Below are 27572 nucleotides of genomic sequence, written 5' to 3'. Positions count from 1 at the left end.
ATGATCATGATCATGATGATAAACATGTATCCCACAGAGAAAGGCTAAACCTTAAAATATTGTGTCCTGATTTATTGGACACAAAATATAGGTCACCAGTGAACATGATCATGATGATAAACATGTATCCCACAGAGAAAGGCTAAACCTTAAAATATTGTGTCCTGATTTATTGGACACAAAATATAGGTCACCAGTGAACATGATCATGATGATAAACATGTATCCCACAGAGAAAGGCTAAACCTTAAAATATTGTGTCCTGATTTATTGGACACAAAATATAGGTCACCAGTGAACATGATCATGATGATAAACATGTATCCCACAGAGAAAGGCTAAACCTTAAAATATTGTGGCCTGATTTATTGGACACAAAATATAGGTCATCATTGAACATGATCATGATGATATGCGCAAAGTTTGCAAAAACATTTTTGGCACAAAAAGCTGATAAAATATGTACCTTAACATTCACCCTGAAAGAACCACAGTATTTGCATAAACCTAAAAGCATGACTGAAATCAAGATCTTTATACATTCCCCATGTCTAAAGCAATAAACTAGATCAGTTCTTGGCAGCTGTGATGGCTTGAAAGAGATTCCTCCGATATTTCAACATGGCTGCCACATCCTTCACCTTGAGAAGGTCAGCCATTGAGAGGCGTCTGCAGCTTGAAGGTTCTGCTGTCTTCTTCCCACTAATAAGATGTTTCATTTCGGTGAGGGAAAAGTAAAATGATTCTGTCATAGATGACTGAGCAGCAAAGAGTTTCAGAGTCCACAGGCTAATTTTGTCAGCTGCATTTCCAGACGAGTCTTTGGGGATGAGTTCTTTCACAGTCAAGTCTGACGATGAGCAAAAGTCCTCAATCGTTTTACCAAGAAAGGACAAAGAAGTCACTTCTTCTGAGGAACATGACTTCTTGATGTTGTCAAAAATATCCAGGAAAATTGTAACAAACTCTGTGCTGTTGTCGACACAGATGGGCACAGTATGGAGGAAGCATCCCTTCGGTACAGTGAGGACCATGGGAGGATTGGACACTTTGGACAACAGAAACTGACAGTTGCTGAGGATGGTGTTGGGCTGAACTGACACTGGGATGTCAAAGTGGCAGTATTCCATCACAGACCTAACTGGGGTTGATGATGTTTTTGGCAATGACGAGTGCATCACACAACCAAACGATTCATGTTCCATTTTAGGCCTTTTGTGATTATTTTGGTGAAAGCTGTCAGTCCAAACATTAAAGACATCTTTTGAGAATGAAAGCTGCTGTTGGAATTCTTTGTCTTCACACAAATGGTATATATACTCCTTTGTGGTTCCAATGTGGATGAACTTTGAAGCATTCATCACAAGAAGATGGATATCGGTTCCTTTCAGATGATTGAACACCTTCATCCTGGTGTCCTTGAGGTCAGAGGTCATGAGACTTATATTCCCCGTCATGTCAATATATTCAGCTGTTGCCCTGGGACCGAGAGCTTGTAAGAAGTCGCCATAAGCATCAATCTCACAGGTGATATGGCCAATCTTCTTCTTCAAATCTAGGAGACTCTTCATGATGTCAGTCCCGAAGTAGAAACTGCTGTCAGTATAAACGACCTTGCCCTCAAGAGTCAAATCATCTGCAAATACAAAAGGACCTTGACCTTCAAGTATAGCTCCCTGTTTCTCCATCCTCTCGTCCGTGGGTTTCTGCAACACCTCAAGACACTCCTCAATAGAAACATGCCTCTGTCTGTTGATCTTATCCTGATCTGCAATAACATAGACACCATGTGTGCGCCCCATCTCAATGGATGAAGGATGAGCAAATGCAGTGAACCCAGTGTCGGGAATAGACCAATCCGAATCAGATCCAAGATTATACACCAGGAAGTCATCAGCACAGACGAGCAGTACCCCAGGCTTCATCTTGTCCACGAGTGACCAGTACATGGCCAGCTTGAGGTCCAGCATCTGGTACAGAGGCTCCCCGTGGGGGAGGGCCGAAAACACCTTTCCCAGGACACTGGCGCTGGGCATCCTCTGGCTCCAGCCTCCGGCATGTATCAGGAGGGTCTTCATCTGGTACATCTCTGCCCCGTATTCATCATGCAGGTGCTCTAAGGCAGTCAGGGTAGAACCCCCATTACCTAAAAAAGGACCAAGGTATTTAATAAACATATGATTCTTTGGAATAAAAATAGAAACATACAATTTTATTATAAACTGATATAGTGTATAATTATATGAATAAATCTCACATCAGTAATGCTGTATCAACAGTGTACATCTATTTTCAGTGACCATGTCTCACCAGTAGCCATGTATCACCAGTGACCCCAGTTGCCATGTCTCACCTGTAGCCATGTCTCACCAGTACCCATATTTCACCAGTACCCATGTATCATCAGTAGCCATGTTTCACAAGTAGCCATGTTTCACCAGTAGCCTTGTCTCACCAGTAGCAATGTCTCACCAGTAGCCATGTATAATCAATACCTATGTCTCACCAGTAGTCATGTCTCACCAGTAGCCATATTTCACCAGTAGCCATGTCTCACCATTAGCCATGTCTCACCACTAGCCATGTCTCACCAGTAGCCATATCTCACCAATACCCATGTCTCACCAGTAGCCATGTCTCACCAGTAGCCATATTTCACCAGTAGCCATGTCTCACCAATACCCATGTCTCATCTGTAGCCATGTCTCACCAGTAGCCATGTCTCACCAGTAGCCATATTTCACCAGTAGCCATGTCTCACCAGTAGCCATATCTCACCAGTAGTCATATTTCACCAGTAGCCATGTCTCACCAATACCCATGTCTCACCTGTTGCCATGTCTCACCAGTAGCCATGTCTCACCAGTAGTCATGTCTCACCAGTGGCCATGTCTCACCAGTAGCCATGTCTCACCAGTACCCATATTTCACCAGTACCCATGTCTCACCAGTAGCCATGTTTCACCAGTAGTCATGTCTCACCAGTAGCCATGTCTCACCAATACCCATGTCTCACCAGTAGCCATGTCTCACCAGTAGCCATATTTCACCAGTAGCCATGTCTCACCTGAAGCCATGTCTCACCAGTAGCCATGTCTCACCAATACCCATGTCTCACCTGTAGCCATGTCTCACCAGTAGCCATATTTCACCAGTAGCCATGTCTCACCAGTAGTCATGTCTCACCAGTAGTCATGTCTCACCAGTAGTCATGTCTCACCAGTAGCCATGTCTCACCAGTAGCCATATTTCACCAGTAGCCATGTCTCACCAGTAGTCATGTCTCACCAGTAGCCATGTATCACCAGTGACCCCAGTGGCCATGTCTCACCTGTAGCCATGTCTCACCAGTACCCATACTTCACCAGTACCCATGTCTCACCAGTAGCCATGTTTCACCAGTAGCCATGTCTCACCAGTAGTCATGTCTCACCAGTAGTCATGTCTCACCAGTAGCCATGTCACCTGTAGCATTGTCTCACCATTGATCATGTCTCACCTGTAGTTATGTCTACCCATGACCATGTCTCACCAGTAGCCATGTCTCACCAGTAGCCATGTCTCACCAGCAACCATGTCTCACTAGTAGTTATATCGGACACTGCTCACTAGTAGCCATCTCACCAGTGACACCCAGTACCTGTGGTGTATTCACTAAGTCAGTATTGCAAATGGCTCACCGATCCTGGTGCCAGGTGGGTCTGTGACGACATGTATAGGTAGATCTAAGGGTAGCTCCCTCCGTCCTGCCTTGTCATCAATCTGCAGCTGGAAGGCCTTCCTTTGATCTTCATCAGCCGTTGTGATGACAACCACATCCCAGAAGGGCCTGACACCGCTGTCCTTCGTCCTCCCTGCAATGTGAATAATTTGTAACAGTGGCAATGTCAATCACGTGTAAAGGTTGTCTGCAATGCGAATCAATTGTGATGTCATTCTGGAATGTGAAAAGTTTTAATGTCAGTCTGCCATGTGAATCAGTTTTAATGTCAGTCTGCAATGTGAATCAGTTGTAGTGGTAGTCTGCAATGTGTATCAGTTGCAGTAGCAGTCTGGAATGTGAATCAGTTGTAATGTAAAGTTTTTGCAAAAACCGAAGTAGCCACCTCACCATGTTATCCCCCATTTCCTAAATCCCCCCAAATCATATAAATAAAATAATCATGTAATAATACCATTCACTTCTAGTCCGATAACATTACTCCCTGTTTGGTGAAACATATGCCTACCACATGTAGTGGCCATAAAATTTCCGTGTCCCGTGATGGGATTCGAACCACAGGTCGGACGCCTTGTCCACATGACCAAAGAGGTTAACCCCGTCTGCAAGCTGACAAGGTAAGGATGTCATCTGTGGGATGACATCCACGCCCTGCTAAAACTCAAACCAGAAAGTGCCATGTCTAGTGTTGATAGTGTTGACTCCACGCCCTGCTAAAAGTCAAACCAGAAAGTGCCATGTCTAGTGTTGATAGTGTTGACACCACGCCCTGCTAAAACTCAAACCAGAAAGTGCCATGTCTAGTGTTGATTGTGTTGACTCCACGCCCTGCTAAAACTCAAACCAGAAAGTACCATGTCTAGTGTTGATAGTGTTGACTCCACGCCCTGCTAAAACTCAAACCACAAATTACCATGTCTAGTGTTGATAGTGTTGACTCCACGCCCTGCTAAAACTCAAACCAGAAAGTACCATGTCTAGTGTTGATAGTGATAGGAACCAAAACAAACCACGGATCTATCTACATCTGTTCTGGTAAAACCCACACCTGTAGAGTAATGCAAGCCTTGGAAACTAGCAACTATTTAACCAGGTTTTACAAAAGTCAGAACATTGACCTTGCCCTTCGATTAAATGACAAAACCTTATTAAAGACCCCAACCCCTTGGTAATGTATATCTTAACACATATAACATTGCATTAATATTTCTTTCAGAGAAAATGTTTTTCTCTCATGGCCTTGACCTTTGAGCTTTCCATGACATGCGCTAAAGGAATTACCAAAGATAATGTGCAAGAATTTCATGGAAGTAAATCCTCAACAATTGCTTATTGTACATACTAGACATGAGGAAAACACACCTGGTATCTAAACTTCCATCCCTTACGCTAGTCTCACACGTTTCAAATAAAAATTTCTGACGGTCAATTTAGCGATTGATTTTGAGGCAGGTGTTGCCAGGAAGACATTTCAGGAGATTTAGCAAACATTTTGCATTAATCAAGTCAAACATTAAACATTAGGATCACCATGTGTCTAGATTCTAATCAGGCATCCCACTGTGCAGTGTTCAAATGCTGGACAGAAACACTAAAATAACTGTGATATAGTAGAATCAATTGTGAATCACACCTGATGCACATCTGCAGCAATCAAGCAGAAGGAAATTTCAGTGACAGGTCACAATGTGACGGGAACTTTGTGTGTATGTGGGAGGGGAGAGGATGTCTGAAGTCGTTTATCGTACAATAAAACACTAGAGGGAAAATTAACCATGAGGGGTGTACAATAAAGCACTGCAGGGAGAATAAACCATGAGGGGCATACAATAAAACACTGCAGGGAGAATAAACCATGAGGGGCATACAATAAAACACTGAAGGGATAATAAACCATGAGGGGCATACAATAAAACACTGCAGGGAGGATAAACCATGAGGGGCATACAATAAAACACTGCAGGGAGAATAAACCATGAGGGGCATACAATAAAACACTGAAGGGATAATAAACCATGAGGGGCATACAATAAAACACTGCAGGGAGAATAAACCATGAGGGGCATACAATAAAACACTGCAGGGAGGATAAACCATGAGGGGCATACAATAAAACACTGAAGGGATAATAAACCATGAGGGGCATACAATAAAACACTGCAGGGAGGATAAACCATGAGGGGCATACAATAAAACACTGCAGGGAGAATAAACCATGAGGGGCATACAATAAAACACTGAAGGGATAATAAACCATGAGGGGCATACAATAAAACACTGAAGGGATAATAAACCATGAGGGGCATACAATAAAACACTGCTAGGAGAATAAACCATGAGGGGCATACAATAAAACACTGAAGGGAGAATAAACATGAGGGGCATACAATAAAACACTGAAGGGATAATAAACCATGAGGGGCATACAATAAAACACTGAAGGGATAATAAACCATGAGGGCCATACAATAAAACACTGCAGGGAGGATAAACCATGAGGGGCATACAATAAAACACTGAAGGGAGAATAAACATGAGGGGTGTACAATAAAACACTGCAGGGAGAATAAACCATGAGGGGCATACAATAAAACACTGCAGGGAGAATAAACCATGAGGGTCATACAATAAAACACTGCAGGGAGAATAAACCATGAGGGGCATACAATAAAACACTGCAGGAAGAATAAACCATGAGGGGCATACAATAAAACACGGATGGGATAATAAACCATGAGGGGCATACAATAAAACCCTGCAAGGAGAATAAACCATGAGGGGCATACAATAATCACGGAAGGGATAATAAACATGAGGAGCATACAATAAAACACTGCAGGGAGAATAAACCATGAGGGGCATACAATAAAACACTGCAGGGAGAATAAACCATGAGGGGCATACAATAAAACACTGCAAGGAGAATAAACCATGAGGGGCATACAATAAAACACTGAAGGGATAATAAACCATGAGGGGCATACAATAAAACACTGCAGGGAGGATAAACCATGAGAGGCATACAATAAAACACTGAAGGGAGAATAAACATGAGGGGCGTACAATAAAACATGGAAGGGATAATAAACCATGAGGGGCATACAATAAAACACTGCAGGGAGAATAAACAATGAGGGGCATACAATAAAACACTGCAGGGAGAATAAGCCATGAGAGACGTACAATAAAACACTGCAGGGAGAATAAACCATGAGGGGCATACAATAAAGACTGCAGGGAGAATAAACCACGAGGGACGTACAATAAAACACTGCAGGGAGAATAAACCACGAGGGACGTACAATAAAACACTGCAGGTAGAAAAAAACATGAGGGATGTACAATAAAACACTGCAGGCAGAATAAACCATGAGGGGCATACAATAATCACGGAAGGGATAATAAACATGAGGAGCATACAATAAAACACTGCAGGGAGAATAAACCATGAGGGGCATACAATAAAACACTGCAGGGAGAATAAACCATGAGGGGCATACAATAAAACACTGCAAGGAGAATAAACCATGAGGGGCATACAATAAAACACTGAAGGGATAATAAACCATGAGGGGCATACAATAAAACACTGCAGGGAGGATAAACCATGAGAGGCATACAATAAAACACTGAAGGGAGAATAAACATGAGGGGCGTACAATAAAACATGGAAGGGATAATAAACCATGAGGGGCATACAATAAAACACTGCAGGGAGAATAAACAATGAGGGGCATACAATAAAACACTGCAGGGAGAATAAGCCATGAGAGACGTACAATAAAACACTGCAGGGAGAATAAACCATGAGGGGCATACAATAAAACACTGCAGGGAGGATAAACCATGAGGGGCATACAATAAAACACTGCAGGGAGAATAAACCATGAGGGGCATACAATAAAACACTGAAGGGATAATAAACCATGAGGGGCATACAATAAAACACTGAAGGGATAATAAACCATGAGGGGCATACAATAAAACACTGCTAGGAGAATAAACCATGAGGGGCATACAATAAAACACTGAAGGGAGAATAAACATGAGGGGCATACAATAAAACACTGAAGGGATAATAAACCATGAGGGGCATACAATAAAACACTGAAGGGATAATAAACCATGAGGGCCATACAATAAAACACTGCAGGGAGGATAAACCATGAGGGGCATACAATAAAACACTGAAGGGAGAATACACATGAGGGGTGTACAATAAAACACTGCAGGGAGAATAAACCATGAGGGGCATACAATAAAACACTGCAGGGAGAATAAACCATGAGGGTCATACAATAAAACACTGCAGGGAGAATAAACCATGAGGGGCATACAATAAAACACTGCAGGAAGAATAAACCATGAGGGGCATACAATAAAACACGGATGGGATAATAAACCATGAGGGGCATACAATAAAACCCTGCAAGGAGAATAAACCATGAGGGGCATACAATAATCACGGAAGGGATAATAAACATGAGGAGCATACAATAAAACACTGCAGGGAGAATAAACCATGAGGGGCATACAATAAAACACTGCAGGGAGAATAAACCATGAGGGGCATACAATAAAACACTGCAAGGAGAATAAACCATGAGGGGCATACAATAAAACACTGAAGGGATAATAAACCATGAGGGGCATACAATAAAACACTGCAGGGAGGATAAACCATGAGAGGCATACAATAAAACACTGAAGGGAGAATAAACATGAGGGGCGTACAATAAAACATGGAAGGGATAATAAACCATGAGGGGCATACAATAAAACACTGCAGGGAGAATAAACAATGAGGGGCATACAATAAAACACTGCAGGGAGAATAAGCCATGAGAGACGTACAATAAAACACTGCAGGGAGAATAAACCATGAGGGGCATACAATAAAGACTGCAGGGAGAATAAACCACGAGGGACGTACAATAAAACACTGCAGGGAGAATAAACCACGAGGGACGTACAATAAAACACTGCAGGTAGAAAAAAACATGAGGGATGTACAATAAAACACTGCAGGCAGAATAAACCATGAGGGACGAACAATAAAACACTGCAGGGAGAATAAACCACGAGGGACGTACAATAGAACACTGCAGGGAGAATAAATGACGAGGGATGTACAATAAAACACTGCAGGGGAGACAGCACCCCTCGGGGTTTATTCGCCTTGCAGTGTTTTATTCTACGATAAACCATGAGTCGTTTATTTCTTATATGAGATATCAACATCATGCATAGCCTCTTTAAGGATGTTAGTAAAAAGTACACACAATATTTACCCGTATTTAAATAATGATGACTCCCTGAATAGACTCAGACTGTGGAAAGTCCACTTAATGCACAGGTGGGTATTTCCCATATATTCACACAGTCATCACGTTGATTACCTGTACCTTTTCTCCCAATACCTATGGTCATATCTCCCAGATTTTGGAAGCGATAGTTAGGCCATTGCATTTATCTGCATTGCCAAGCTACAACTTTGGGGAACAACGCACGAGACACTCTCCTCTAAAAAATAACGTCCATTATACGACTTCACATAATGGACCACACTTCGTTCTTCATTGTTCTTTGTGATTTATGGCAGTTTTCTAAAATATAGATGACTGAAAAAATATTGGTTACCCAATGAAAAATGTTATAACCCAATTAAAGTAGAAACCCTAGAGGAAAAACTCAATTACTCCAAAAGTTATCTGGAGCTCTGTAGTACAATGCCTCCTCGGAAGTGGACATTTACCTCAAAGGGAAATATCTACATAGTTTTCTAAGTCAATCTCCTCCCAAGTGTGGCTGCGTGCGAGGGTGCGTGTATGCATGGTGTGCATGCGTGAGGTCTCCTGTACAAACAAAGGTCTATTGATGTCTAACTTAACAGCAAAACACTTAATTACATGCATGCAAGTGTGTGTGATTAGTGAAATAGTGTTTTTCTATCATGTCAGACATGAATGGACCTAGACCTCAAATTACTCTTATTTCTATTGACTCCAATTTGCAGAATATGTTCAGGTTGTGTCCACTCCACTGTCCACTGAATGTCTAACCTGGCTCACAGTCACGTCCACCATATCATAGGGTGATGTGAAATGGGGTTTAACATCGCGTTCAAGATTATTGCGCTTATATAGCGATGCGCATGCACTTGTGTGTGTGGCTGCTTGTACTAGGTATTGGGAGAAAAGGTACAGGTAATCAACATGATGATTGTATGAATATATGGGAAATACCCACCTGTGCATTCAGTGGACTTGTCTGACATTGCCGCGGTCTGAGTCTATTCAGGGAGTCATCATTATTTAAATAGGGGTAAATATTGTGTGTACTTTTTACTAACATCCTTAAAGAGGTGAGGTGAAGTTGGGTTTAACGTTGTGTCCAAGATTATTGCACTTATAGCGACGTGCATGCACGTGTGTGTGTGGCTGCTTGTACTAGTCCAGACTGATGCCGATTTAAAGTGCTAGCCAATTGAGATACCATGCCGCAGTTTAACATGAATACCCAACTCAGGCACAGCATACTGACTCCGACCCGACCAGTCCTTGTTAAGCCCCTCAATGCTGAGCGGGTAGCAACAAGACTGGGCAACAATAAGTACAATCTTTTAATGTCTTTTTGCCCAGACCTTCCGCTCTCCGGGCGGACTCTCTACCACTAGACCATGCCGGCGGTCCGCGAAATTATCATGAAAAGTGTCGGGTTTTTCTTGTGTATCCAGGGTTTCAGATTGTTCATTTTCTTCGACACTGACTGACTGTTGTCCAAAATGTCAACCAAAAAAAATTTAATTTCTTGATGATAAAGCATGTCCCTCAAACAACTGACAAAATCATAAAAATATTGTTATGCCATTTGTTATTAAATAAAGCACTGGAGTGATTAAGATATGCACTGTGACCATGGTGACCAAGTGTAGTGCTACCATGGCTACAGGCCTAAATAATACACTGAAGTTAAGACTGAGGCAGTTATCCGAAAATAGCAGGAATAAGGTCAAGAGACTGTCTAGCTCACCACGAGTAATCTTAGGTGTCCAGATAATTTGAAATAAAAACATTAACCATTTGATAACATGCTAACTTTTAAAAGATAGCTTTCATTACATTCTGGGACATGGAAAAAATATGCATGCAGTGTTTCCATATACCATTAGTTTTGTCTTTGAGCAGAAAATATAACTTGGACAGGAATGTCAGACGTGAAACAAGTGTAGTTCAACCATGGAGTCTGTTATTGTTATTAAAGAATATGTCATGTGACTACCCATGGGTCTGGGTAATCCTATGGGTACCTGGTCCTACTCAGGATCCACCTGACTCCTGGCCCAACCCATGCTTGCCGCAAAGGGCGACTATGCTTGTCGTAAAAGGCGACTAACGGGATCGGGTGGTCAGGCTCGCTGACTTGGTTGATGCATGTCATCGATCCCAACTGCGTGGATCGATGCTCATGATATTAATCACTGGATTGTCTGGTCCAGACTCGATTATTTACAGACTGCCGTCATATAGCTGGAATATTGCTGAGTGCGGCGTTAAACAACAAACCAACCAACCAACAACCTGGCCCGGCCCTGCTACCCACAATGCCTGATGGAGAACGACAGCTGTCAAACATACAGTGCTCAAATGCAAACCATACATCACCAAAGAATCAATGATGACAAACAGTCAGATTGCCCATGTTGAAGAGATGGAGTAAATGCAGCTGATATATGTGAGTCACCCTGCACTCAGCATTATAAAATTGGTGTCACCCCATTTGTCACACACCTTAAAATCACAAATGCCACGGTTAACTTGTTTCTATAGCCAGTGCTTGTTACATTCCATTTGTCAGACATCTCATGAGAATATGAGAGTTATGATAATTGTCACTGTCACTAAAACATGCTATTCTCTTGCTTTTCAGGGGCGGTCGGGTAGCCTAATGATTAAAGTGTTCGCTTGTCACGCCGAAGACCCGGGTTCGATTCCCGACATGGGTACAATGTGTGAAGCCCATTCCCGGTGTCCCCTGCCGTGATATTGCTGGAATATTGCTAAAAGCGGTGAAAACCATCTCACTAACTTTATGAAAAAACCTTTAACTTCAGTTTCAAAACTACCTATAGGATATATCAAACCATAAATACACATTTTCATGTTCATTCTGGATTTTGGATGTTATTAGTTCAAAATTAATTTTGTGGAAACACATTTTTTTATTTATTTCATAAAAACAAAACACTTTAGAAATCTGTACATTATACAATTTTTAACGAATTTACCTTGGTGTGCCCTTTGGTATTGAGTATGCAATCAATCTCGATGTTAGGAATTGTTAAATAACAAGATTGCAACTTACAGCAGAACTAATTCAGATATCTGGGGAGGGGATGTGGAGGGGATGTTGAAAGTGTACCCGGGGCGTACCTCTCTGCGATGTAACAAAGTCAACTTTCAGCAAACCTGCCATGTTTGTGACACATTCAGATATCTGGGGGAGAAGTGGGCAAGTGGTCAAAAGTGCCAGGCTAGCAAGTGCCAGGTGCTGAGATCGTATCCCGCTAGTGACCGGGTTGTTATTCGGCCTTGGGACCAACGATGTTTACAGGTCTTTACAGTGTTGTCACTACCCCCAGTGTACAGTACAAACACCCTGTGCACTCAAAAGAACCGACTCGTCTGATGGTAGATGACCAGATGGTGGAAACACGAACAGGGACATACACCCGAAACACAAGTGTCAAACTTGTGGAGTCACCCTGGGCAAGTGACTTAGTTCAAATGTGCCTCTGTTCACCCAGCAGGGAATGGGTACCCAATATGTGAGGTGGATGTAAAAACCTTCTAACGCGCTGCTAGGCAGTTTTGGTTGTATACTCCCCAGGGAATTGAGATTGATAACTGGAAAACGAACAGATCCACTGGTCATGGAACAAATAAAACCGCATTTGAGCAGATACTAGTACCTGGATACCTGCGGTAAATAATAATAATAATAACAACAACAACAACAATCAACACCATCAAAAATAAAATAAATAATTATAATAAAGAAAGTTCAATATTCTCATAAGAAGCTGAGGTGAGCATGGTGATAAATTACAAATTAATGTTGTTTTTCGTGATCAAATGGTTCATGAATTAAATCTATACGCATAGAAAATAAAACAAAATAAAATCCTGTTGTATCTGAGTAGATCAATTATTTCACGCATTACTCTCAAACGTCTTTATCTTTTTTGTGTCTTAATTATACAGAACTAAGTCCATGAAGACTTTCAGGATTGCTCCATTACCCCAACAGGTAAATCTCATGTTGACAAGTTATCTCTTCTCCACTGTCTCACGACTGAGATATCTGACTGACAGCTAGGGCATGACCATAAAACCACACTACAAAATGCTCTGAAGAGATTACAGAGGCAGTCATCATACAACATGCCCTCTTCATATTGAAGTTACTGTAAAGAAAGACATCACAGTCTGTTGATCTTGTGACCGCCTCCGTGGTCTAGTGGTAGAGCGTCCGCCCGGAGAGCGGAAGGTCCAGGGTTCGATCCCGGGCCGCGTCATACAAAAAGACGTTTAAAGATTGTACTTGTTGTTACCCTGTCTGGCACTCGGCATTAAGGGGCTAAAACAAGGACTGGTCAGCTCGGAGTCAGTATACTGTGTCTGAGTGGGGTATTCATGTTAAACTGCAGCATGTATCTCAGTGAGCTAGCACTATAAATCGGCATCAGTCCGGACTAGTACAAGCAGCCACACACACACATACACGTGCATGCACGTCGCTATATAAGTGCAATAATCTTGGACGCGACGTTAAACCCAATTTCACCTCACCTCACCTCACCTGTTGATCTTGTAGGCAACACAGCTTGTGTTTTTTGAGTGAACTGATGGATATATATGCTCAGTATCTCTGTAAATCTGTGAACTTTTGTGAGTGAATATCCTTTGACAGATGTCTGGTGACATTATAGACAAGATGGCAAATCATCTCGGCCCCCACAAATTCAAAAGAACAAATCATCTGGCTGTTACTTTAAGTCCAACTTGATGAGAGAATTACGATCTAAACTGTCTGTCCGTATAGAAGAGTAGTTATTGAGCTATCAAAACAATACGGAATTGGGATTTGGAACTTTGTATTTCTATGTCAGATGCACAACAATATGAACAGAGTCAACGTTAAACTTTTGGCCATGGAAACGGAAAGAACATATATTCCAAAAATCTGTAAAAAGCAATACATATTACTTTTAGAGATATGGCCTGAACAAACCAACACTTTGAACAGTCAAAATCAAACAAAAACAATATAAATTCTACAAATTCCAAAATAGCAAAAGGCACCAGTTGAAAACCTGGTCTTTGTGTGTGCAGTTTCAAGAAAGAGTACTTATTAGTTTCAGATATGTGTTCCGGACAAACACAACACTATGAACAGAGTCAATGTCAAACTTGTTTTTTTAATATTCCTATTTTAAACAGCAAAAGGCACCATTTCAACACCTGATTAACATATGTGACATGCGGGAGGATAAAAAAGAAATGATTTTATTAGAATGTGTATAATCTTACCGGGTATAAGTCATGCTGAAAAGAGGTGAAAAGGGGATACGTAATGCCATAATTTGTGTCATTTTGTTACAATATACACCCATAATTTGTCTCATTTTGTTACAATATACACACACAAATTGCCCTGTGACGACACATGGTTGCTTGTGCCATCTGGAGTGGGTAAGTGCAACAAGAAAAGTACCACAACTGGAGTGGTTTCTATTCAGGTTGAGGAACAGATCTGTTTACTCAAACATTATCCTGAAAGTAAACAATATGCTCCTACTTTACGCTGATTAACACAGGGTAAACCTCATAGGTGCAATCAATAATTTCCAGTTTGCATTTTCAGTCAAATCAAATTGGCATTGTATAATACACCGACCGTATCAACCACAGACGGCTGTGTGCTAGCCTACACTTCGATTGACGATAGGTCGATCTTAGATGTTTGTGAATATGTTATATCCCCGACCTGAGTCTAAAATAGGCCAATCTACGTTTTGCTTTGTACGTCTAACCTCCTCACTTCGGCTAGTTTTAAAATACATTGGAAAGAACTGACATGCACAGATGAAATCTGATTTATACTACCTCTTAAACTTTTGTATTCTTCTAACATCTGTTTCATGAAACCGATCATTCCCCCCGTGACTGACATCGTGGATAGTGCAACCGGTATCGAACAACAAGCTTTCCTCTGAAGGAAGTAGGAAGTTAAGTGCGAGAGTTACCCGCCCTTCTTAGAAAATTTGGAGTTACCTTCCTTACAGCTATGGGCCTATTTGGGGTTAAATGAACAATACAATAACATATTTTGCCAAATTTACCCTTTGTCTGTGAATTTTAGTCTTTCATACTGAATATACATAAATTTTAGTATTAAGAAAGTAGATTATTTTCCTGTTATTTGAGAAACACATGACAGAAATAATCAACTTACCTCTTGGACCCCCCTTGATAAGGGAGGTAACTCTATATCTTGTCGATTTGCTTGGTAGAGGCAGGTGGAAGCTTCAAGGATATTCGTTCTGATGAATGTCTTTATTTAATAAATTTTAGGTATTTGCAATTGTAATTTCACCAGATTAAGAGGATGTCTCCATTATAAACACATTTTACAAAGAATAAAATTGTCAGATCTAAAGTATCATGTTTAAATCTAAATCAAATGTCGAGTACAAATTTATCCCGACACAGTACACTGAGGATTCGAAGGCTAAATTTAACATGATGAATATACATAAGAATGTATTACATGTATGTGTGCTACAGATTATCCTAATGTTTGTATCGCTGTATTATCTGTATGGTGTTAAAATCATTGCAGGTCGTGTTGCTGGAATTCTATTATGGGTTTCTTCAAAGTTGCCATTAAAGGTAAGTTAAATGATTATATTTTCAAAATATATATTCCAAGTTATTCTGTATTCAATATTCCATTATGTACTTATGATGCGTACAATCTGTAATACATTTGTTTTTGTCGGACATGGTTGGGCAAGCTAGTGGTTTAATTGTTGCCTCTTCACTTTGAAGACCCAGATTCAATTCCTGACATTGATACAAATTATTTGAAGCTTTTACCTGCAACCGGCAGTGTAAGGGCTAGACTAATGTTACAAGCAGTGAAACACTTTTCTGTGACACTGGTAGATGTATAACTACAAAGGGCTGGGACGAGTCCGAATTTACTGACCCGTGAAGATCCAGGGTAGAATAGGTCTTCAGCAACCCATGCTTGCAGTAAAAGGTGACTGTGCTTGTCGTAAAAGATGACTAACTAGATCGGGTGGTCAGACTCGCTGACTTGGTTGAAGTGCGAACATTAGTGACTTGTAGTGTAACCTTATAGATCTAGATCATTTTTGTCATTAAAACAATATATAACATGACCAGCCACAGGTCTTGGTAGTCCTGTGGGTACCCGGGTCCTTCTCAGTACCCACCCTACCTGGGTACCCAGGTTACCCGTCCCAGCCCAACCCGAGACCCTATCACCCGGCCCTTCCCGGGTAGCTGCTATAGGTCTCAAGAGTCATGTACAAAATGTCCGAATGGGAATTGTTTACAACAGGCCTGGCAAAAACTATTTAGATCATGCACACATTGAAGTTGACTGAGGCTATGTATTAACTCAGTCATATAAAAGTCAGAAGGAATGCGTACATAATCAGAAGGAAAAGCAGACATTAGTCCGGGTAGTCCTGTAGGTATCGGGGTCCTACTCAGGTCGGGGGCACGGGTGGCCCAGTCGTCTAAGGCGCCACAATTCGCTGTGCAGAGTTGCGTCCGTTGGGCATGCCAGAAACCTATGATTGTGGGTTCGAATCCCGGTTTGCCACGATTATGTTTCTAGGTTTGTCAGCACCATACCCGTGCTCGTGGGTTTCACAGAAGTGATAAATGTCTAAGACCTGCATCACTTCGGGCTTCCCTTCCATATTAAGCTGACACGCCGGGATATGACTGGAATACTGTTAAAAGCGGCGTTAAACCCAACTCACTCACTCACCTACTCCCCTACTCAGGTCCCAACCTGTTGACTGGCAAATAAGGTATCTTGTATGTCTTTGTTGTTGAACAAAACGTCATTGATAGTCAAAAAAGTATATTTTTCAAAGAAAGTCAGCCTGTCTGTTATCATCAGGATTTCCTGTTGACTATAGTTGGTGCAAGGAAATAATATTTTGCTTTGCGACGATGTTAAATATCTATTTGTAGTGACTTAGTCTGAAATTAAAGTAAAATATTGAGAGAAAAAGAGAAAATTGTGATTGAACTATATGTGAATGATGTGTAGATCTACATACGTTACTACTGTCATCACTGAAAGTCCGCCATGAAAGTACACTGCATTGAAATTGATGTTGAAAAATTAAAACCAGGTAATTTTCAAAGTTAGGACCGACAAAAAATGTGTGGGACAGGTCATTTTCTAAAAACCAGCTGGGACACTGTTAAAGATTTTTAAAGTAACACTTCTTTGAAAAGGTCTGAAATGTATGATAGTTCTTAATAGGCCTTGACTTAATTATGTATCAGTTATATTTAAGAAATAAACAACTTCCCCTCGTTATTTCTTATATGAGATATCAACATAATGTACAGCCTCCAGAAATGACATGATAGAACAATGTTTTATCGTGAAATAAACCACACTTCATTGTTCTTGTTCTTTGTGCATTGTACTTTTTGTGATTTATCGCGCATCTATCTTATATTCAAGCATGTTAGGTAAACTTACAACCAACTACTGTAATATCAACAGTCTGTGACTGTAGCCTCTAGTTTGAGACGACTCTAGTAAAATGCCTTTCGGCCTAGTAAGCTTTGCTAATGAAATGAAAACGATGTTAAAATACAGGTTTGGGCTAGAAGGCTGAAAGGTTTTAGCACAGACATAATCCATGGACATGCTGGAAGTACACACACATGGTATGGTATAAATAACAGACCATGTACAGCTACAAGGCCAACCAAGGGGTAGCCTAGTGGTTAAAGCGTTCGCTCGTCACGCCGAAGACCCAGGTTCGATTCCCAACATGGGTACACTAGTGGTTAAAGCGTTCGCTCGTCACGCCAAAAACCTGGGTTCGAATCCTGACATGGGTACAATGTGTGAAGCCCATTTCTGGTATCCTCCGCTGTAATATTGCTCGAATATTACTAAAACTGGCGTAAAACCATACTCACTCACTCACTACAAGGCCAACCAAAAGGGCTTTGAATTTTGTTTGCCTTTTTTGGTTTGAAGTAAACACAACTGCATGTTTTTTTCAGGTTTGATGTTGTTGATTGGGATGGTGGTGTCACTGCTCACCCTATACTGGTATTCCTACACAGGTCTGGTGGGAGTAGTTGCTGGATGGTCAGGAATACTTGTTGTTGATGTTCAGCGGAAACGGAAACTTGAAAACCAGTCCTTTGGCGCCGCCTTGTATCATTACCTCACAGTATCCAGTCTGTCATGGCTGGGATTCTTTATGCGCCGAAAACTTGAAAAGTCAACCAAAAATATTCAAAAAGTTCAGGAGGAAACTCTTCTGAAGCAAGTGAAAATTAATGCCGAGACGGAATATGGGAAGAGATATGACTTCTCAGCAATTCATTCTGTTGAAGAATTCATTAACGCTCATCCGCTAACTCGTTACAGTCATTTTGAACCATACATTGACCGAATGGTGAAAGGCGAGACAAACGTACTGACAGCTGATCAGCCAATCATATTTGGGGTCACATCAGGAACTTCAGGCAAAAGTAACATTCTGCCAATGGTTAAAAGACAGGCGATGTTGTTTTTGACTGATGGAGTAGCAGTGCTGTATAATTGTTTGACTGAAGCATTTCCAGCGTCAAGGTACCTTCAGAAAAATTTAAAACTGTTTTACAATCCTAAATGGAGGGAATCAGCATCGGGAATAAAGATTGGGCCAAACTCATCAACGCCAGCAAGGTCAAAGAGTCTCTTGCATATCTATACCACACCGAAAATAGCATATGACGTTCTCAGTGAACCCGAGGCTCTGTACCTCCATCTGTTGTTTGCTCTTAAGGAGAAGAAGCTAGGGATGCTGGAGGCAAATTTCTCCTCCCTTATCTTCAATTCATTTAGGACTATGGAAGAAAAATGGAACCTATTGGTTGATGATATTGAAAAAGGCAGAATCAATCCAGACCTGAATATTGAGGAACATATTTGTAAGGAGTTAAACTCATTAATGAAGCCAGACCCAGAACGTGCTTCAGAACTTCGAGATGCTTACAAGGAAGGGATTGTTGGCCTAGGAAGACGAATATGGCCGGATGCTTCAGTTGTGATTGGGGCAGACACAGGAACATTTGAGTTTTATGGGACAAAGTTGCGTGAGACGTATCTGAAGGGCATTCCACTGTATTCACCCATCTATGCAGCTTCTGAGGGACTCCTTGGTGTGAATGTCTGGCCAAAGCAGCACCCCAGCCGATACCTCCTGGTTCCCACATCACAGTTCTTTGAGTTCATCCCGGTTGACAGGGCAGAGGAGCCACAGCCAGCTACACTGCTCATGCATCAGGTGAGTGTGTGAGTGAGTGAGGGAAGTAGGGGTGAGGGAGGAGGGAGGCTCAGCCAGCTACACTGCTCATGCATCAGGTGAGTGTGTGAGTGTGTGAGGGAAGTAGGGGTGAGGGAGGAGAGAGCCACGGCCAGCTACACTGCTCATGCATCAGGTGAGTGTGTGAGGGAAGTAGGGGTGAGGGAGGAGAGAGCCACGGCCAGCTACACTGCTCATGCATCAGGTGAGTGTGTGAGTGAGTGAGGGAAGTAGGGGTGAGGGAGGAGGGAGCCACAGCCAGCTACACTGCTCATGCATCAGGTGAGTGTGTGAGGGAAGTAGGGGTGAGGGAGGAGGTTGACACGGCCAGCTACACTGCTCATGCATCAGGTGAGTGTGTGAGGGAAGTAGGGGTTTAGGGAGGAGGGAGCCACGGCCAGCTACACTGCTCATGCATCAGGTGAGTGTGTGAGGGAAGTAGGGGTGAGGGAGGAGAGAGCCACAGCCAGCAACACTGCTCATGCATCAGGTGAGTGTGAGTGAGTGAGGGAAGTAGGGGTGAGGGAGGAGAGAGCCGCGGCCAGCTACACTGCTCATGCATCAGGTGAGTGTGTGAGGGAAGTAGGGGTGAGGGAGGAGGGAGCCACAGCCAGCTACACTGCTCATGCATCAGGTGAGTGCGTGAGGGAAGTAGGGGTGAGGGAGGAGGGAGCCGCGGCCAGCTACACTGCTCATGCATCAGGTGAGTGTGTGAGTGTGTGAGGGAAGTAGGGGTGAGGGAGGAGGGAGCCGCGGCCAGCTACACTGCTCATGCATCAGGTGTGTGTGTGAGTGAGTGAGGGAAGTAAGGGTGAGGGAGGAGAGAGCCACGGCCAGCTACACTGCTCATGCATCAGGTGAGTGTGTGAGGGAAGTAGGGGTGAGGGAGGAGAGAGCCACGGCCAGCTACACTGCTCATGCATCAGGTGAGTGTGTGAGGGAAGTAGGGGTTTAGGGAGGAGAGAGCCACGGCCAGCTACACTGCTCATGCATCAGGTGAGTGTGTGAGGGAAGTAGGGGTGAGGGAGGAGAGAGCCACAGCCTGTTCCACTGCTCATGCATCAGGTGAGTGTGTGAGGGAAGTAGGGGTGAGGGAGGAGAGAGCCACGGCCAGCTACACTGCTCATGCATCAGGTGAGTGTGTGAGGGAAGTAGGGGTGAGGGAGGAGAGAGCCACGGCCAGCTACACTGCTCATGCATCAGGTAAGTGTGTGAGTGAGTGAGGGAAGTAGGGGTGAGGGAGGAGGGAGCCACAGCCGGCAACACTGCTCATGCATCAGGTGAGTGTGTGAGTGTGTGAGGGAAGTAGGGGTGAGGGAGGAGGGAGCCACAGCCAGCTACACTGCTCATGCATCAGGTGTGTGTGTGAGTGTGTGAGGGAAGTAGGGGTGAGGGAGGAGAGAGCCACAGCCAGCTACACTGCTCATGCATCAGGTGTGTGTGTGAGTGAGTGAGGGAAGTAGGGGTGAGGGAGGAGAGAGCCACGGCCAGCTACACTGCTCATGCATCAGGTGAGTGTGTGAGGGAAGTAGGGGTGAGGGAGGAGAGAGCCGCGGCCAGCTACACTGCTCATGCATCAGGTGAGTGTGTGAGTGAGTGAGGGAAGTAGGGGTGAGGGAGGAGAGAGCCGCGGCCAGCTACACTGCTCATGCATCAGGTGAGTGTGTGAGTGTGTGAGGGAAGTAGGGGTGAGGGAGGAGAGAGCCGCGGCCAGCTACACTGCTCATGCATCAGGTGAGTGTGTGAGTGTGTGAGGGAAGTAGGGGTGAGGGAGGAGAGAGCCACGGCCAGCTACACTGCTCATGCATCAGGTGAGTGTGTGAGGGAAGTAGGGGTGAGGGAGGAGAGAGCCACAGCCAGCTACACTGCTCATGCATCAGGTGTGTGTGTGAGGGAAGTAGGGGAAGTAGGGGTGAGGGAGGAGAGAGCCACAGCCAGCTACACTGCTCATGCATCAGGTGAGTGTGTGAGTGAGTGAGGGAAGTAGGGGTGAGGGAGGAGGGAGCCGCGGCCAGCTACACTGCTCATGCATCAGGTGAGTGTGTGAGGGAAGTAGGAGTGAGGGAGGAGAGAGCCGCGGCCAGCTACACTGCTCATGCATCAGGTGAGTGTGTGAGTGTGTGAGGGAAGTAGGGGTGAGGGAGGAGAGAGCCACGGCCAGCTACACTGCTCATGCATCAGGTGAGTGTGTGAGTGTGTGAGTGTGTGAGGGAAGTAGGGGTGAGGGAGGAGAGAGCCACGGCCAGCTACACTGCTCATGCATCAGGTGAGTGTGTGAGGGAAGTAGGGGTGAGGGAGGAGGGAGCCACAGCCAGCTACACTGCTCATGCATCAGGTGTGTGTGTGAGTGAGTGAGGGAAGTAGGGGTGAGGGAGGAGAGAGCCACGGCCAGCTACACTGCTCATGCATCAGGTGAGTGTGTGAGGGAAGTAGGGGTGAGGGAGGAGAGGGCCGCGGCCAGCTACACTGCTCATGCATCAGGTGAGTGTGTGAGTGAGTGAGGGAAGTAGGGGTGAGGGAGGAGAGAGCCGCGGCCAGCTACACTGCTCATGCATCAGGTGAGTGTGTGAGTGTGTGAGGGAAGTAGGGGTGAGGGAGGAGAGAGCCACGGCCAGCTACACTGCTCATGCATCAGGTGAGTGTGTGAGTGTGTGAGTGTGTGAGGGAAGTAGGGGTGAGGGAGGAGAGAGCCACGGCCAGCTACACTGCTCATGCATCAGGTGAGTGTGTGAGGGAAGTAGGGGTGAGGGAGGAGGGAGCCACAGCCAGCTACACTGCTCATGCATCAGGTGTGTGTGTGAGGGAAGTAGGGGTGAGGGAGGAGAGAGCCTCAGCCTGTTCCACTGCTTATACATCAGGTGAGTGTGTGAGTGTGTGAGGGAAGTAGGGGTGAGGGAGGAGGGAGCCACAGCCAGCTACACTGCTCATGCATCAGGTGAGTGTGTGAGTGAGTGAGGGAAGTAGGGGTGAGGGAGGAGAGAGCCTCAGCCTGTTCCACTGCTTATACATCAGGTGAGTGTGTGAGTGTGTGAGGGAAGTAGGGGTGAGGGAGGAGGGAGCCACAGCCAGCTACACTGCTCATGCATCAGGTGAGTGTGTGAGTGTGTGAGGGAAGTAGGGGTGAGGGAGGAGAGAGCCACAGCCAGCTACACTGCTCATGCATCAGGTGAGTGTGTGAGTGAGTGAGGGAAGTAGGGGTGAGGGAGGAGAGAGCCACAGCCAGCTACACTGCTCATGCATCAGGTGAGTGTGTGAGGGAAGTAGGGGTGAGGGAGGAGAGAGCCTCAGCCTGTTCCACTGCTTATACATCAGGTGAGTGTGTGAGTGTGTGAGGGAAGTAGGGGTGAGGGAGGAGAGAGCCACGGCCAGCTACACTGCTCATGCATCAGGTGAGTGTGTGAGGGAAGTAGGGGTGAGGGAGGAGAGAGCCACGGCCAGCTACACTGCTCATGCATCAGGTGAGTGTGTGAGGGAAGTAGGGGTGAGGGAGGAGGGAGCCACAGCCAGCTACACTGCTCATGCATCAGGTGAGTGTGTGAGGGAAGTAGGGGTGAGGGAGGAGAGAGCCACGGCCAGCTACACTGCTCATGCATCAGGTGAGTGTGTGAGTGAGTGAGGGAAGTAGGGGTGAGGGAGGAGAGAGCCACAGCCAGCTACACTGCTCATGCATCAGGTGAGTGTGTGAGGGAAGTAGGGGTGAGGGAGGAGAGAGCCTCAGCCTGTTCCACTGCTTATACATCAGGTGAGTGTGTGAGTGTGTGAGGGAAGTAGGGGTGAGGGAGGAGAGAGCCACGGCCAGCTACACTGCTCATGCATCAGGTGAGTGTGTGAGGGAAGTAGGGGTGAGGGAGGAGAGAGCCTCAGCCTGTTCTACTGCTTATACATCAGGTGAGTGTGTGAGTGTGTGAGGGAAGTAGGGGTGAGGGAGGAGAGAGCCTCAGCCTGTTCCACTGCTTATACATCAGGTGAGTGCGTGAGGGAAGAAGAGAAGGGAGAGGAGGGATCAACATTTTTCTATCAAATGTCAAGATAAAGAAAAAGAAATGGTTAAGGGAGGACTTGTCACTGCCAGTTTTAGTTTCCATCAAAATGATTTTTAAGAGGGCTTTCTTTTGCATGTGAGTCAGTTTTTTAATGTTGAATTTCTTAAAACTCTGAATCAATGGGACTGGTTGTCATGGTGTTGATATCACTAACCCAACATTGAGGCTGGTTTGTACCTCGCATTCTGATTGGTCCTTTAGACTGAATATCGTAGCAAATCAAACTGGCTAATGTAAATCAGGGTTGTTCAATTTCAATCACATTAAAATCAGATCCTAGTTCTCACTATCGCTAAACAAAGATCTGAGGACATCCCATTACGGGTCACGTCAGATCATGAAAGTGACAGTCGGAATGTTTTTTCTAATCATGCAACCACGAAATATTTAACATGGGGTATTCCAAATGACAGTTACAGGTTTTATGATTATATCCATACAATCTAGGCCATCTGTAAGCCATTCCAGAATGTTCTTATCAGTTTTAATTTTTTTTATCGAGAATGCATCAAAATATGTTTCGAAGCGTAGTCACCTTCTGATTGGCTAATGTCGATTTCATTGGTCGGTCAAAATTCGCGAAGGGTCGTTCTGACGAGACCCGTAATGGGATGTCCTCAGATCTTTGTTTAGCCGTAGCGAAAACTAAGATCTGATTTTTATTAGATCGCGAGAACCACAGGAATGGATCCAGGGGTTCGTGTAGGTTTACCGAGATGCGAGCCCGAGAGATACAGAGGATGCAACATTCCAAGCAACAAATGGCTGACAATATCCTTTGAAGCAGTCATAAGATATTTGCTCATTATTGGAACTGTGTGATGTTGAACATTTGTTGCCAGGTTGAAGCAGATCATGAGTATGAGCTGGCCATCACCAACCTCAGCTGCGTCTACAGATACAGGTTCGGAGATGTTGTCAAGGTGACTGGCTTCTACAATCAGTGTCCAATCATCGAGTTCAAATACAGGTGGGAATGTGCAATAGCTGTCAGTGTTATGTATCAGTTGGCAATACCAGTGGTGGGTCCTGGGGATTGCTGGTTCATGGGCTCTGACAAACGCTCTTGGAAGTTGCATAGGGACCTGAATGAATTAAACCCCAAACTGATACCTTTGTTCATGTTGTATTATCATGATTATTGAAATAAAAATTCATCAGCATCTGGGCAGTGGGGTAGCCTAGTGGTTAAAGCGTTCACTCCATCATGCCGAAGAAATGGGTTTGATTCCCCCCACATGGGTACAATGTGTGTAGCCCATTTCTGGTGTCCCCCGCCATGATATTGTTGGAATATTGCTAAAAGCGGAGTAAAACCATACTCACTCACTCACTCATCAGCATCCCATGCATCCTTGTCTGATTTGAACTTTATTCTCTCGACTGAGGTTACGAAATTAGAATGTGACCTAAATGTGAAAACCTCAGAATTCTAAATTTGTCATGTGAGGTTAGTTGTGGCATTGTCTGTTGCTCATCCATCCCGATATTTTATTGGAAACTACAAAGCATATAAAGCTATAATCCAACTATGGTGTCACCATTTATCGTTCTGATCTGATTTTAACATGACCGCCATAATACAGGTGAGCTTCAGAGTCATGTGTATATTTCAAGAATGTTACTTTTTTTATAAACTAGACACCCCATTCAATATGGAAACCCTTGATGTAAAATCAGTGTATTTAAAAAAAAATCATTTGATTGTCTGCGTTATTAAATGTATCAAAATGTAAACAAAATTAATGCTTAAAATTACATTAATTTCATTTACGTGTTATATAACCTCCAGACAAGGCCAGTTCTTGAATGTTCGTGGGGAGAAGACCTCAGAGTTGTCCTTCTACTCTGCTCTTAGTGAGACAGTGCCACGCTGGTCTGATGTCCACCTCACGGACTACTGCTGTGCTGAAAGCATCCATGTCGACGACGCTGGGATACTCTCAAGTATGTTCAATCAGCATTGATGCCATTTAGTAGTTTCTGAGGTTGTAGTTGCCTAAAATGGTGTCTTTATTGTATGTTGGCAGTTACGATATGTGATTAGTTGGATGGTGAGATTAATAATAAAATAAAAGCCTTTGATGAATTTGTAATTTTTGTTTCATAAATATTATTGGGATAAGTTTCGTTTTAGCCTGGTTACATTGGCCTGCTTGAGTTGAGGGAAACAAAGAGCAAATAACACATTTCTTACTCTCCTGTTACTTGTACTGGTCTCTGTGTCTCTCAGTCTCTCTGTCTCTCTGTCTCAGCCTCTCTCTCTGTTCTGATAGTAAAAGGCAGTTGTTTGATAATAGTCTTCAGTTGACCTGATATTAGTGAGCAGTTGGGTCATATGAAGATTCCGGGTAAGAATCGGTTTTCTGCAACTAACGGGATCGGGTGGTCAGACTTGCTGACTTGGTTGATGCATGTCATCGTATCCAAATGCCTAGATTGATGCTCATGATGTCAATCACTGGATTGTCTGGTTCAAATTGGATTATTTACAGACCGCCGTCATATAGCTGGAATATTGCTGAGTGCAGCGTTAACAAACAAACTAAACAAAAGCGAGCAGTTGTAATGATAATAGCACATGTTTGCAGTTGTTCTGATAATACTTGCAGCTGGCATGATGATGTGAGGAGTTTGCGAGACTGCAGTGTATATGTTCTGTGTAGGTATAGTTGGCAGCACACCGTGTTATCACGTGTTTCTGGAGGTGGAGCCTTCAAAGTCGGGCGGAGCAGCCACGGTTACTAACACAGACAGGAACAAGGTACTGCTGGCTGCATACTTCATCATCAGCATCATGGATTACTTGTATCTAAGGATGAGTTTATGTCTAGGAGTTGTAGAGGGCCTATTTATCTTTGTCCCATTAAACAGTCTCAAATATTTGATAGTGGCACATAGGTCTTCAGCAACCCATGCTTGTTGTAAGAGACGACTATGCTTGTCGTAAGAGGCGACTAATGGGATCGGGTGGTCAGACTCGCTGACTTTGTTGATGCATGTCATCGTATCCCAATTCATAGATCGATGCGCATTATGTTAATCACTGGATTGTCTAGTTCAGACTTGATTATTTACAGACCACCGTCATATAGCTGGAATATTGCTGAGTGTGGCGTTAAACAACACACAAAACAAACACACATAATGAAAAATCCCAACTTATTTGATTCAATATACCCTAACATGATTCATATCCAGTACCTGAACTTTGGTTTCGGGCAACGGGTTAGCATAGTGGTAAAAGCATTCACTCGTGTACCCGAAGCCCGAAATTCAATTTCCAACATGGGTACAATGTGTGAAGCCAATTTGTGGTGTTCCTCTCCTGATATTGCTGGAATATTGCTAAAAGCGACGTAAAACCATCCTCTCACTTACTTTAGTTGCCTACCAGTTCCGTCTTCATGCCAACATCTGGACTTGTTTGGTATCTATGCTGAAAATCCAAACCAGTTTACATCCATTCCAATCATGCAAACACAATTTATATTTTGTGTGTGTGAAGATCCAGACTTGATGCATGTAAAATATTCCAACACATCTCATTTCAGATTGATGAGACTTTGAGTAGCCAGTCTTATGTTTACATTTCCTTCCGAAAGAAGGGAAGCATCGGACCAATGAAAGTCCATCTTGTCAGGCCAGGCTCATTTGCCGACCTTCGGCATTTCATGATCCAGAACACCACAGCCTCCTCTGTGCAGTACAAAGTGCCCCGAGTCCTCAAGAAGAAGGAGGCAGTCAAGTTCATGATGGATCGTGTCATCAGCTAGTGCGTCTACAACAACTGTTATATCACAGTACATGTAGTCCCCATCTCAGAGATCTACATTCTATTATGATATGCATCCTGGGCCTATTCACAATCATAGCTTCATTCTGAGACTGGTTCGACTGATACAACACTATTTGTTAGACATTCAATAAAAGCAACGGTTCCATCAAAGACTATACCACCTCTGTGGTCTTGTGAACAGAGCGTCTCTCCAGAGACCTGAAGGTCGATGGTTCTAACCCCATTCGCTTCATACTAAAAGAGGGGCGGTCGGGTAGCCTAGTGGTTAAAGCGTTCGCTCGTCACGCTGAAGACCCGGGTTCGATTCCCGACACGGGTACAATGTGTGAAGCCCATTTCTGGTGTCCCCCGCCGTGATAT

General features: G+C 43.8%; 2 protein-coding genes across 4 annotated transcripts; one reads left to right on the top strand and one right to left on the bottom strand.

Annotated features, from left to right (window-relative positions):
- On the bottom strand, window positions 1-14994 carry LOC124144169 (fucose-1-phosphate guanylyltransferase-like). Its single transcript, XM_046513435.2, has 3 exons — window positions 14890-14994; window positions 3681-3854; window positions 1-2146 (listed from the first exon to the last, which is right to left on the bottom strand). Exons 1-3 carry the CDS (start codon window positions 14954-14956, stop codon window positions 570-572), a joined length of 1818 nt encoding a protein of 605 aa, XP_046369391.2. The 5' UTR covers window positions 14957-14994; the 3' UTR covers window positions 1-569.
- LOC124144168 (GH3 domain-containing protein-like) lies at window positions 14927-27572 on the top strand. 3 transcript variants are annotated; one of them, XM_048387670.1, is made up of 7 exons: window positions 15057-15357; window positions 15626-15675; window positions 18142-19352; window positions 24256-24383; window positions 25206-25360; window positions 26080-26177; window positions 26968-27572. In XM_048387670.1, exons 2-7 carry the CDS (start codon window positions 15648-15650, stop codon window positions 27187-27189), a joined length of 1842 nt encoding a protein of 613 aa, XP_048243627.1. In that variant the 5' UTR covers window positions 15057-15357; window positions 15626-15647; the 3' UTR covers window positions 27190-27572. The 3 variants fall into 3 exon arrangements, with proteins under 3 accessions (XP_048243628.1, XP_048243627.1, XP_048243626.1); XM_048387669.1 differs by having other exon boundaries at window positions 15061-15357; window positions 18079-19352; XM_048387671.1 differs by lacking the exons at window positions 15057-15357; window positions 15626-15675 and adding an exon at window positions 14927-15011.

This window comes from Haliotis rufescens, unplaced genomic scaffold (assembly GCF_023055435.1).
Source record: "Haliotis rufescens isolate VD_foot unplaced genomic scaffold, xgHalRufe1.0.p SCAF_7, whole genome shotgun sequence".
In the NCBI taxonomy this organism is placed as follows: Eukaryota; Metazoa; Mollusca; class Gastropoda; order Lepetellida; family Haliotidae; genus Haliotis; species Haliotis rufescens.
Note: the sequence above shows the minus strand (reverse complement) of the source record. Positions and strands in the feature narration are given on the sequence as shown.